At 35.1% G+C, this 12,906-nt stretch overlaps 1 protein-coding gene across 1 annotated transcript in view; it reads left to right on the top strand.

The window, feature by feature from the left end:
- IPO11 (importin 11) overlaps nucleotides 1-12,906 on the top strand; it is an 84,968-nt gene that overhangs the window by 29,459 nt on the left and 42,603 nt on the right. The window contains exons 15-22 of the mRNA XM_082075779.1: nucleotides 658-748; nucleotides 2,530-2,577; nucleotides 3,209-3,314; nucleotides 7,169-7,295; nucleotides 8,380-8,413; nucleotides 8,596-8,636; nucleotides 9,727-9,843; nucleotides 11,210-11,323. Coding sequence (XP_081931905.1) covers nucleotides 658-748; nucleotides 2,530-2,577; nucleotides 3,209-3,314; nucleotides 7,169-7,295; nucleotides 8,380-8,413; nucleotides 8,596-8,636; nucleotides 9,727-9,843; nucleotides 11,210-11,323 — 678 coding nt within the window. The remainder of the gene's footprint in view (nucleotides 1-657; nucleotides 749-2,529; nucleotides 2,578-3,208; nucleotides 3,315-7,168; nucleotides 7,296-8,379; nucleotides 8,414-8,595; nucleotides 8,637-9,726; nucleotides 9,844-11,209; nucleotides 11,324-12,906) is intronic.

Below are 12,906 nucleotides of genomic sequence, written 5' to 3'. Positions count from 1 at the left end.
GAGGAGGGAGGTAAAAGGAGTCTGCTTCAGCATTTGTATTGTGTAGTATCTGATGGTTATTAAACCTAGCAGTTGTTTCTTCTTTGAACTGGTAACTTGTATTATCACTTATGACTTTGTTAGTAGACATGAACGAAGAAAGTTTCAGATGCATCTACATTAGCATCTTAGTTCAGATCAAAAATGTGCTTTGTTGAATTGAATCTCCCAGTTATCACTGCTGGGATTTGCTTTGCAGAGAGATCTCAGAGTTTATTTACTGAGTTACTTTCATTTTAAACTAAAAAACCCAACCCTGTTCTTCTAGTGTGTTCCAAGTGCAACTGGTTATTCAGTCCAGACGACTCAACTAGAGCTAATCCAAAAAGAAATTGTGACATACCTACGGTGTGGTCACTGTCTCCTCAACACCAGCTGTGTCACTCCCCAGATCCATTGTTGTTCTACTGCAGAACTGGCTGGTATAGATAGAGCTGTCAAAATCTTGCAAAAGTTAAGCATACTGTATAATAAGAAGAGTGGTATTTCATATGATATGAATTTTGCTATAAATGATCTTCAGTACAAGATATTCAGCACTTACAAATTTGAGCATAAAATGTATAATAATAGCCTTTATTTTGATGGATTCTAAACCAGATATTTTATTTTTTTCAGCCATGCACGGAAGTTCTTTTTATTGATATTTTCCATGAATATAATCAGACTCTTAGCCCTGTGCTGTTAGAAATGGTTCACAGTCTACAAGGTAAGTTCTTTAACAAACAAAGGAGCTGTAAAATGTAGAATTCTTTACATTGACTTTTGTCAACTGTTAAACTACTTTGTGATATCTAATTATATATAGTACATTCCTTATGCATTTTTGAAAGAATGTGTTAATATTTTAAAATTATTTTTAAAGCTACCATAAAGGAAATGCAATGTATATATATGAAAAGAAAATCCTAAGGATTATTTCCTTTTCATTGTATCTCTTTTAGATGACTGGCAAAGATTGGGGCTTTTCTACTTGTGTGAGATTTGAGACTTTCTTGAGAACAGTTGACAATAAATTGAATTAATAAGTTCTGTAGGTTGCTTTTTACTGGGAACTTTCTGTTCAAATGTTGCAAGGCAGTCTATGGTAATTCTGCCATATCTCTGCAAAAATCTTTGGGAAAAAAAAAAAACTTTCAAAAGAAAAAGTTCAAGTTATGCTCTCATTTTGGAGACTGTGGAGGGCTTTCCAGGTACGAAGATTTGCAAATTTTGTGGTTTTCTGTTTGAATCATGGAATAGTTTGGGCTGGAAGCGACCTTCAAAGGTCATCTAGTCCAATCCCCCTGCAATGAGCAGAGACATCTTCAACTAGATCAGGTTGGTCAAAGCCCCATCCATCCTGGCCTGGAATGTCTCCAGGGATGGGGCATCTACCACCTCTCTGGGCAACCTGTGCCAGTGTTTCACCACCCTCATGGTAAAAAATTTCTTCCTCATGTCTAGCTTGAATCTCCCCTCTTTCAGTTTAAAACTATTTCCCCTTGTGCTATCACAACAGCTGAAAGGCTGCAATAAGGTCTCCCCAGAGCCTTCTGTTCTCCAAGGCTGAACAACCCCAACTCCCTCAGCCTGTCCTCACAGCAGAGGTGTCCATTCCTCAGATGACTGAAGTCTTCATAGACTGAGGAATGATTCAGGTTTTCTTCATCCTCAAACTGATTTTTATAGTGGCCATGGAAGATAAGGAGTAGTAACTACTGCTTTGTTTTCCCTGTCATTTTGGCTTTAGTTGTTTCCCCGCATTGTATGTCACCTGACTTAAAACATTTTATATTTGTCCTTATTAGACTGGATCATTACTTTCTATTAAAAATAGAAATAAATACTCATATTCTGAGCGTGATTTCTGACTTCACCTCCAGAATCTCTTTGTGCACATAAGTTTCAGGATGCCTTGCTCTGCTGTAGTCCTGGGAGTGGTAAAAGTATCCTTACAACAGGGTTAACAGTTACAGTTTTTTCCAAGAGTTATGGAAGTTAATAATTCCATGATCAAAGATACATGTATGCTTGCTTTTTTTTTTTTTTTTTTTTTTCCCCCTTCTGTTGAAATACTAGATGGTATTAACTATTCATTAATTCTTAAGATTTTGGAAAAATTTTACTTATACAGTGTAAGTACACAAGTACACATATATAAAGTGTATAGGAACTGTTGGAAATAGTGCCACATTGTCAATAGTCCTCAGCAATTTATGAGTTTTGAGTCTGTTCGTTTAAAATGTATGCTTCTGCCTGCCGTGCTGCTGTTAAAACTGTTCAGTCCCAAAGAAGTCCATCAAAAATAGAGCATGAAAGCAGAGACTTGATTATAATTGAGACTTAATTACATATGTTACCTGAAAAAATATGGAAACTGAAATAACTGGACTTGTGAATAAAACAAAAATAGTGAGGCAGTCTTATTTCATAGCATACTTAGGCCCAAATTGCTTTAGTTCTTTGTTTTAGTTATATTTTTTTCTTTATTTTAATGTTGTCTTGTAGGACCTACCAACATGGAAGATACCAGTGCTATACTGATTAAAGATGCTGGTAAATTAAATTTTGCCTTACGTTTAAAATAACAGAGCTGCTTTTGTGTATGTGCTTGACTTCTTAAAAATTGCAGGATGAATTTGCAAGATGTTTTTTAAGACACTGGGAGAGTAAGACCTAAATCCTATTTCTCCTTGCACTTGATGTCATTATTTTCAAAACACTTATATAAAAAAATGGTGCTTTTTTCACCTTTTTTTGTGAAACAAACCCTTAGCCAGACAGTCTCCCGTACTGTCCTTTCCTTTCCTTTCTGCAAATAAGTGGGCTACAGGGCTCCCACGGAGATACTCTGTCCATTGTACAAGTAAGGAGATTTTATGGCAAAAGAGAAGAGTTGACTAAGACCTCTAATGGAATAATTCCTGATGTCACAATAAGATCTTCATCGGTCTTATGTCTTTCAACTTTCTTCTGTAATATCTTTCTTTTACTAAACATTCTTCCAGAGTTAACTTTACCATGGTCTGATAATACCTTTCTTCAGAAAGTTGTGCTTAATTTTGTTTTCTTTATTATGTTCAGGTTATCCAAAATGTTTTCAGAAACTTAAATTAGTCTGATTATTTAATACTAAAATCATTTAGTATTTAAGCAAACAGTAAGCATAAATATATATTTTTCCCAGTGTTTAATGCAGTTGGACTGGCTGCGTATGAGCTATTTGACAGTGTGGATTTTGATCAGTGGTTTAAGAATCAACTGTTAGCAGAACTACAGGTTTCTCACAACAGGTAAACACCTTAGTTTGTTATACCTTTGTTTAAATATGAACTGTTGATACAAATCTTTTAACATATAATGTCAAGTAATTGCAGACTTGAAAAATACTCAACATTTAAATGTATCCAATAAATGAGCAGTGTTATGAAATAAATATTGATAGCTGATACAGTCACAGAAGTGATAGCGTTCATGAAATTTTCTGTTTATGTTTAAATTACTGTGTGGCAGATACTACCAGCGTTGTGTAAAAATAATGAGTCTGTCCTCTTGCAAGTATTTGAGTTGACTAATCTTTCTCAGGACAGCCACCTTTGCTCACTTAAATAGAGATATGTAGGCCTTCTGAGACCCCAGAGGCCTTCAGGCAGCAAAGGCTGACTGCAGTCTGTGGAAATCTCTGTAAAACTGTAGCTCAGCCAAAACAGTGATTTGTTCTTCTCTGCTAGTTTCAATACATGCCCTCTGTAGTGCTCTTCTGTAGATTTTGCCAGCAATGAAGTGAGGAAGTGAGGATTTGTGTTGTGTTGTAAAGTGTGAATGATTACAGGCTGGTTCTACATCAAAAGTATTACATGGCCCATCTGCTGGGGTTTCCTTTCTCACCAAGGTTCCCTTCACTTGGATGGCCTTCACATGAAAACCTTTGTTTTGGTTAGTGGATGTCATAGGATATTTTGAAAGATGCTTTTGGCATCTCAGTCCATGTCTACAAGTGCCTAGAAGAGTGTTCCTCCCTGTTCCTGAAACTGTCACGCTTCCTCAGGGGAAGGACAGTAACTGCTATTGTATGTGCTTGTCCTTATCTGATGAGTTCTCAGTCATCCTTTGGCTCTGAATAAGTATTTCCTGTTTTTCCTATGAGTCAATGGCAGAATTGCCATTTTGAAATTTGAAGAATTTTACTATTTCTTTTCTTTATATTTGCTATTAATCTTACCACACATAATTGTTAACTGTAATATATACAAATTTGTTTGCTAGTACCCTTAGGAGCTACTATAAATTGTAAATGATTTTCCATAATGGCCATCTTTTCCAAATGCCAATTATAGACACTTTTTTTACAAATACAGTTCAATTTAAGGTAGAATGGAAGATCCTGGTGCACTTAAAAATACTGAAATGCTTCTTTGCCTTATAATATACTTCTTAAAAATGAATTCTCTACTTTTGGATATCTAACCTTACTTCAGAGTCACAGAATAAGTGCTACAGTTGTTTACTTTTTTCTCATTACGTTGGTTTTTGGTTTTTTTTTTTGCATGATCTCAACTTCATCTTGCTTTTACCAGTGGCCAAGTACTCTAACAGGTTAAATGACAGAAGAGCACGAAAAAATGAGAGATCTTGTATATATGATTGATCCTTTTTTTTGTTGTACCTCCTCAGCATTGATTTCTGAATAAAACTGCCACAGTATTTGTAGCTTCGGCATTTTTATACCATCCACCCATATAGCATTAAGTAAAACTGAGAAAAGTCTTCTACAATTGATATGGTTGTGTTTACAGTAGGGAAGACACTTGATCTAACCATTTGGTTGGCATTTTTGATATCTCAGGATGAAATTCCTGTGGGGACAGAAGCTTGCAGTAGGAGTCATCTGAAAGTTTGAAGCTTTATTTGCTTCAGCTGCTTCTACTGTCAGCAGCGCTGGAGACCACCATGGCAATAAGGGAGACTGTGGTAGTAGTTTGATTGGAGTGCTGCTTTAACAACAGCTTCAGGAATATATATGCCGTTGAGATAAAGCAAATTGGAAGGCATGATCTGCTGTCCTGAAGAATGTCCCATGGTGATTAGCATACTTGTTCACAAATTGGTTCATGTCTGGGAGCACAAGCCTATGCCTTGTCAGCAGTGACTGTAGAGTTTGCTGTGTTTTGTTTTCTTTGAATGTTTCATTGTCCATTGATAGTGAGACTGTCAGCTGTGGCCATAGCAGTAGGAGAAATATAGGATTAATGAAAAAATATTCTTAAAGATATTTAGAAACATTGCATTGCAAAATTTATCACTTGCCATGGTATCTGGTTTTGTATGGAGTAAGGAGAAACTTTTCCATAATATGAAAATACTTTACTGAATACAATCTCTCACAATAATTCAATCTTAAAACAACTTTTCCTGCTGAGAGAGAGTATCAATGTCACACTTAATACTTTGGTATCAAGTGAGATACTTTGGACTTGAATGTCTGAATGTTGTACAGACCACGTAAAGCTACTGTCCTATGACTATTGCTGCCTTATTTTGGAATATGGTCATTTTTCCTATGAAATCTTTATGTCCAGCAGGCTCCATCTGCTTATACTTAGTATATGCTCTTACTGTAAAAGCTAATGATGTTCTAAGAGGTGAGCTTTTCCCAGGAGTGAATGTAGAAAATGTAGGACCTCAAAAATTAGCACCTATGAACAAACAATAACACCAAAAACCAAGCACTACCCCCCCAAAAACCAAACAAACAAACAAAACCAACAACCCAAAAGCACACTATCTTTTTCTCTACCAGGGAGAAAGAATTATAAAGATACATGTAGGATGTATGAATTGTACAACAGATGTCACCAGAGTTGAAAATCCTTTGTATCAGGAGACTTATGTCGTGTAATTTAAAACTTTTCTTTATGTGATAGTTGTTTGAAAACTATCCAACGCCAATCTCAAAACAAACCTCTTTTTTAATATTCTGATTTTTGCAAGATTATGTATCGGGCACGAGCTTTCTAAGCATAGAAGTTGTATCTTCACAGCTTCTGGAATAAATAGAAGGACAGGTTAGTAAGGCAACATATTGTGTAAGTCGTGTTTCAGCATGGCTTGTTCATGCTTCACTGCGACTCAATAAATCTCAAGCAAAACTGAATTGTTATTCCTCATTAACTTTATGTTACATTCTGATGAACTGCTGTATACATGCAACTTCCACAACTTTCACGTTCACTGAAGTTGTGCTTTGTTAACTATCTCATGGTTATCGGAATGTTTAATATATCACATTTATTAAATATAAAGAAGCCTTGATAGCTTCAGTTTAAAGTGCTGTCTTAATGGCTTACATGGCAGAAGTTCATAAAATGAAAAATACATTTAGGATAACAAAGCAAAATAATTTACTTGAAATTCCATGGATGGGGTTCATCTTGCCTAATTTTATATGTCTGCAAGTTAAACATTTAAATTTGAGCTGCTTTTGCCCATCAGCTTTTATAATCAGTGGAGAAAAACAGCAGCTCTATGGAATGCTTTTCTTAATCATTATGTTAGGTAATCCACCTCGTTGCCGTTCTGGTTCTTCTTTGTATTGACTTGAAAGCTGTTTGTTTTGTACCTTTATTGCAGTAGTGGTGCAAGATTAGGTGATGTCAGTTCTTTCTGAGAATAGTCTTAGACTGATGACACAAAATACTGTTGCAGTTGCTGTAATGCAGTACTTAAGTTTGCATTTTTAAGTTGTATTAGACCTAAAATATTTAGCGTAAAAGAAATATCAATGAAATTGCTGGAAAGTATGGTGATCACAGTAGACTCCATGGTGGCGGTAATAAATCTAAGATTTATTTTTAGTTTAGTTTATCGGTGTGCTATGTGCAGAATAAACTGTATCTCTACTGGGATCTTCAAGATTCAGTCATTTAAGATGAAAGTTACCTTTTTCTGACTAAGTTGGTGTTTCCTACAGAATTTTGATGAAAAAAATTCTTCATTAAAGTTCTAATATTGGTCTTGACAAACTACATCTTCTATTGGGGAATAATGTTTTCCTTGTGATTCTTAGTTTTCTTTTTCGTCAAAGTGTTCTATAATGGCAAATATGATGAGTTAATGAATATATTTTTTTTTTCCCCCACTTTTAAAGATATAAACCAATACGGCGAAGAGTAATTTGGCTGATTGGGCAGTGGATTTCTGTAAAATTCAAATCAGACTTGAGACCTATGTTATATGAGGCAATTCGTAACTTGCTTCAAGACCAGGACTTAGTGGTAAGTATAAATGAGTGATGTTCTGTAAACACAGCTGAGACAGAAATACCATACCTTATGTAAATTTGATTGAGAACTTCACACCTTGCAGTCTGCTGTTTTGCAAGAGAGAATCTGTTGGGAAGCTGTGGGGGTATTTAGTTGTTGAGATGTTGAACAATAAGGTCAAAGACATAAAACAAGCCCTTAAGATAATCACTAGGTGATTACATCAGTGGGAAAATGAATGACAATAGTGACAGTCTGTTTTTTTTGTAAGAAGAAGTTGTGAAGGGTCTGGAGAGAAATAATTTATAAACAAATGAACAGTTTGTGTAGATCAAACAGGGTTATTCTGTGACTAGTCCCTGCAGTATACAGTACTATTTTAGCATCAACAATAGTTATGTGCTAACAGAATAGTGTTTGTTGCTAAGCTGGTTGAGTACAACTCTGTGGTTTTAAGCTATGATTTCAGTAGACCAGCAGGCGAGGTTGAATTGAGAAGCTGATTTTGTGATTGTTTCTTTCTTTCTTTTTATTTTTACTTTTTAAAATTTTTAAACAGACTTAGCAGCCAACTGATAGAGCTACTCTGTTATGGGAGTCATAGCAGTTTTTTCAGTGATTCCAGACAGCTTTAGCAGAGCAGGATGTGTTTCTGTGTCGATCTCTTGACTGGTTTTGGTTGACACTTTTGGAGCATCTGAACATCTACCAGGGAAGAACATGCCAGCTTCTTGACTATATTTGAATCTGTGCTTTATGAGTGACAGCAAACCATGAGATAATCCCAAGTTAAACTCCTTCTCTGTTGCAAGAGTTTTTATCACAGGCTACTTTCTTGTTTAATTCTTTCTTGACCTTCATGAAGGTTTTATCTGAGAAATTTCTCCAGGTGGTACCACTTTAGCAATGCCAAATAAACTGTAAAGGATACTGAAATGTTTGTGTTGAACTAACTACATTTCTTAGAGGGTGACAGAACACACAGAATGATTCAATTGCCAAAACAGCAACTGCTTTGATATTGTCAGATATTATATTGATAAACAACAGGCTTACTGGACATATGTGTGGTACATCTTGACTTTTCTTCTTTCAGGTCCGTATTGAGACAGCTACGACACTGAAGTTAGATATCCTTTTATGGACAAAGACGTTTGATTAGCTCTCAGTTCAGAGTTACTGGAAAATAAACAACTTTAAACTTACACAAAAATTGTAACATGAAGAATTTGGTAATATCCATGGAATATTTGCTTATTTGAGTCTTGTATCCCTCTACAGTCTGTATTATTTTTTCTTAATGGTTATTTACCTGTAGATGACTTTGAGTTCAGAACTGACCAGTTCCTACCGGTAAGACCATTTATATGAACATATTCTGATGAGTAGATAGATCTATAGAGGAAAGAAGGAAAAAATGTCCAGTTTCATTTGAAACCACAGTATTTAGTAATTAGTGTGTGTGTGTGGTTTTTGGTTTTTTTTTCAGTTTTCATAGGCCAAAACATGTAAAGACTCATACTGTTGCTGCTAAGGTTGGTGATGTACAATACACAGACAGGCAATTCAAAACGAGTTGCTATTATGACTATTACAACTTCCTAGCATTGTGTGTAGTACTCTAATTCTCTCTGCATATATATATATTTTACCAGACGCTAAATTTCTTCATGCTATGACAATATGAATTCTGTCTTCAACAAGTCTGCTCACCAACGTGACTTTCCAGTATGCCTGTTTCACACAGTACTTTTCAACCTACTGTTTCACAAAAATATTAAATATAAGTGTGTGATTAAAATAGCACCTTAAAAACATAAACTGTCTTGGTCTCCTACATTTGCGTTCTTTACAGTGGTCGTTACTATTGTCATTAAGTAAACAATGAAATGTTAAGCTAAACATACAACACTTATTTTGATCACTGAAACTTAGCAGGTGCTTTTTTCTTCTCATTTGATTATGACTTCTTTGTTAATTACAGCTCTCTTGTGAATGAACAAAACAAAAATGCAGAGTGCATCTACACTGTTCAGTATCTAAATTTCATCTGTGACCCAAAAGCTGGAAGAGCGTACCTTTGCTTTGACCCTAACAAAGTGCTCCTTCTGGAGAGATGCCCTTCAGCTTTATAATGTTTTATCTGTGAAGTTATGTTTATACTTGCCCAAACATGAGAATGGCTTATGTTCAAACTGAATAACATTTGAATAGTTTTATTAAAGAGTCTCTCTAAATATTTTTGTCTTGGTTTAGACGGTGTGTTAGTGTGATTGGCTAGTGTGCCTTTTTCCCAATGAAAAAGTAACATTTTGCATACTTGGCAATTGTCTTTCAAAGTTCACAGATGTCTTAGAGTGGTAGGAGTATGCAAAAATCACCAATTCATGTCACCAGTTGTATTTTTAATGGTCTAATCTCTACTTATTTATTTTTATTTCAGTATCTAGAACCCATGTTTACACTGCTCTTTCAGCTGCTTCAGGAAGTAACACAGTGTGACACCAAAATGCATGTACTTCACGTTCTGTCTTGTGTGATTGAAAGAGTGAATATGCAGGTATTTTTTTTTACAGACTTCAGTGCTAACTTTGTACTTCAAATACAGAGGATGACTTTTTGCTTTACACAAAAATAGTGAAAAATATAATTGATTAATAGACTAGTTATTGTTATGGTCAATGCTTGCATTATTTGCATTCCTTGGTTCTCTTGTCCTTTTCCAGTTCTCATTTATCTTTTTTGTAACATGTTCTTGCTCAGTTACTGCTTTTCTTTATTTACCGTATATTTTTTTGTTTCGACTCATCTTTTAGAGTACAGGAAGACTTTTACTGCTTATCTTAATGCATTTCTTTCAGTTTTCTTTTTTTAATTTTCACTTTCAAATCTAATTGTCTCATATCTAAACTAGTGTTTTATTAAATCTTACATATTAAGAGACATTTTGGGGGTCAAAATGCTTCACACTCGCAGGGACTCTGCAGTTAAATTTGTAATCTTATCTTCACTGATAGGGGTTACAATTGCCTATACAGCACTCTCCTAACTGCATGAAGAGTTTGAAGTTCACATATATTTTTAGTGCTTTCTTCTTAGTGTTATTCTTCAGCTAGAATGTAAAGAAATTGAAGATGCTTTTGCAGAATTCTAAAATGAACTGTTGATTGATATTGTGTCAGGTTTTTTTTCAGCATTGCTTTATTAAGGACAGAAATAATGCGTGGTTTTATCTCCTCTTTCCACAAGTAATCCTGTCTGAGAGCCAAATGTAGCTTTCCTAATTGTCTGCTGTAAGAAAAGTCAACACAACAGCAGATTTCCCTGAATTTTAGATCAACTAGAGAAGAAACAGAAAAAACAATTTGAGAAAGAATGTTTAAGTCTGTTTAGGTTAATTCCTAATTAAATAATTTTGAAGACAAACAGCTTAACCTTTCATTATTGTAGAGCATCACAGAAAAAAATTAGGTTGGGATGAACTTCTGGACGTTATGTGGTCCAACCCCTGCTCAAAGCATGGGTAACTTCAGAGGTTATTCAGCATTATTCTTTTTTTTCATGGGACTGTTTCTGGTGATCTTAAAGACTCCTGTCTAAGTGAAGCATATATTAATATGAAAATATCTATGGCTATCAAATAAAGTATTGTTTGTGTTCTGTTTTCTACCTAAGCCTCATTGCCATGCACAAATTTTACTATAGGTAATAATGTTCTTCTCAAACCACTGTGCAGTCAGAAGTGACTTCAGTCACAGAGTGTGGAAAATGGTGTTTTAGGAAGAGGAAAGAGGAGTAAATCAAAGCAAAATCTTTATTTTTACTGTGGCAAAAGCAGGTCTTAAATATTTCAGAAATTATGCTTGGGATAAATTAATGGCCTTGTTTCACACATTAAGAAGTTAATTTTGTGTTCTGAACTTCAGATACGACCATATGTAGACTGTTTGATTCAGTATTTACCACTCCTTTGGAAACAGAGTGAGGAGCACAATATGCTACGATGTGCGATTTTAACCACCCTCATCCATCTTGTCCAGGTAAGGGGTCAGAATCCAATAAATGTTGTCAGTATTTCTTAGAGTTCTTTCTCAGACATGCCTACATGTGTTCTGTGTTTATGTGTCTATATAGAGGTAAAATCAAGGTATATTTTGGTTTTGTAGGCCATTTCTAAGTATTTCTCAGTCTTATAATAAAAACGTCGTTCTCTGATAGTGAAGATAAGCGTGGCTAATGTTAAGCACTAAACTGTTTTGTTTTCAGGGGCTGGTATGGTAAAAGCAGTTCTTTAGGCAGATCTGCTTGTGTTTGTGGAGGGTTCTGATTTTGTAATCTTGGAATTAAATCTCCTTTAGTGACCTTATGTGAAAGAGCTTGTTCTAGCTCCCTTTGTTTCACATCCAGCATTAGGAATCTTGATCTCTTCTTACAATTGTTATATACAGTTCTGACTTGGTTCTGCTGTGTAGGCACGTTTCCCCATTACTTTCAATTCAGCTCCAGAGATGTGAAATTTCTGTTTTGATGTCAAACTTTCTGTAAACATGAGCCACTTTTAAATCACAGGCCAAGATATGGGCTACCACAAGAAGTTTCCCTTTACCTGTTCTTGCAGTTTTCATTTTGATTCAGATTAGCATCACATGTTTAAATCATAACTGTTATTGTTACAATTTTTACCATTACCTTTCCACTGCTAACCTCTGATACCTATATGTCCCTTTGCAATTATTTTTGCAACATTTTTTCACAGTGTGTGGAAAAAATACTTTATTTCATCCCATATTAAACTTCTTAACTTTATGACGTTCTCTTGTGCCCTGTACATCTATTATATAAAACAGAGAAAATATCAACTCTGAACCACTTGCTTTGTTACATAATTGATTTGTATCACATCCCGTTATTTGTATTTCAGTCTCTTTGATATATTTTTTTTTTCCTTTTGAGAATTTATCCATGCTCATTATGGATGTTTTAGCTATACTGTAGTATCTCCTCTTTCTAATGTCCATTTTAAAACAGAATGGTCAGAACTATTTTAATGCCTTACCTTTGTTTGTGACTGTGGCTCATAAGTGAAGTAAGTGACAGTAGTACGGTGAACACAGTGATTCTCAGACCATTGTTTTTCTGTAGATTTTATTTTTTTTTATTTGTGTGGTGTAGCAAACTTTTCCTTTCTATGATATATTGCTTGCATTTATCAACATTAGGTCTCATTAGGTTGTTCATTCAGCTAAGTTTGTTTAGTTCACTTAGTATCTTAACTGTTCTCAAAACTAAAGGAATGTAGATAACTTTTGGTCCCAGATTTTGCCATATAACATTAATTGCTATGTTGACTAACCTTGTATCTAAATGGAAGTTGCTGATGATCTGTATTCAGATAAATGAGTTTTGACCTTTTAGAATCATAGAGTCTTGAAAAGACCTTTAAGGGCATTGAGTCCAACTGTAAACCTAACACTGCAAAATCCTCCACTGAACTAAGTCCCTAAGTGTCAGATCTACATATCTTTTCAACACCTCCATGGATTGTGACTCAACCACTTTCCTGGGCAGCCTGTTCCAATACCTGACAACCCTTTCTGTGAAGAAATTTTCCTCATGTCCGATC

The sequence above is a fragment of the Streptopelia decaocto genome, assembly GCF_964273445.1.
Source record: "Streptopelia decaocto genome assembly, chromosome: Z".
Lineage (NCBI taxonomy): Eukaryota > Metazoa > Chordata > Aves > Columbiformes > Columbidae > Streptopelia > Streptopelia decaocto.
This window is presented reverse-complemented; position numbering and strand designations above follow the sequence as displayed.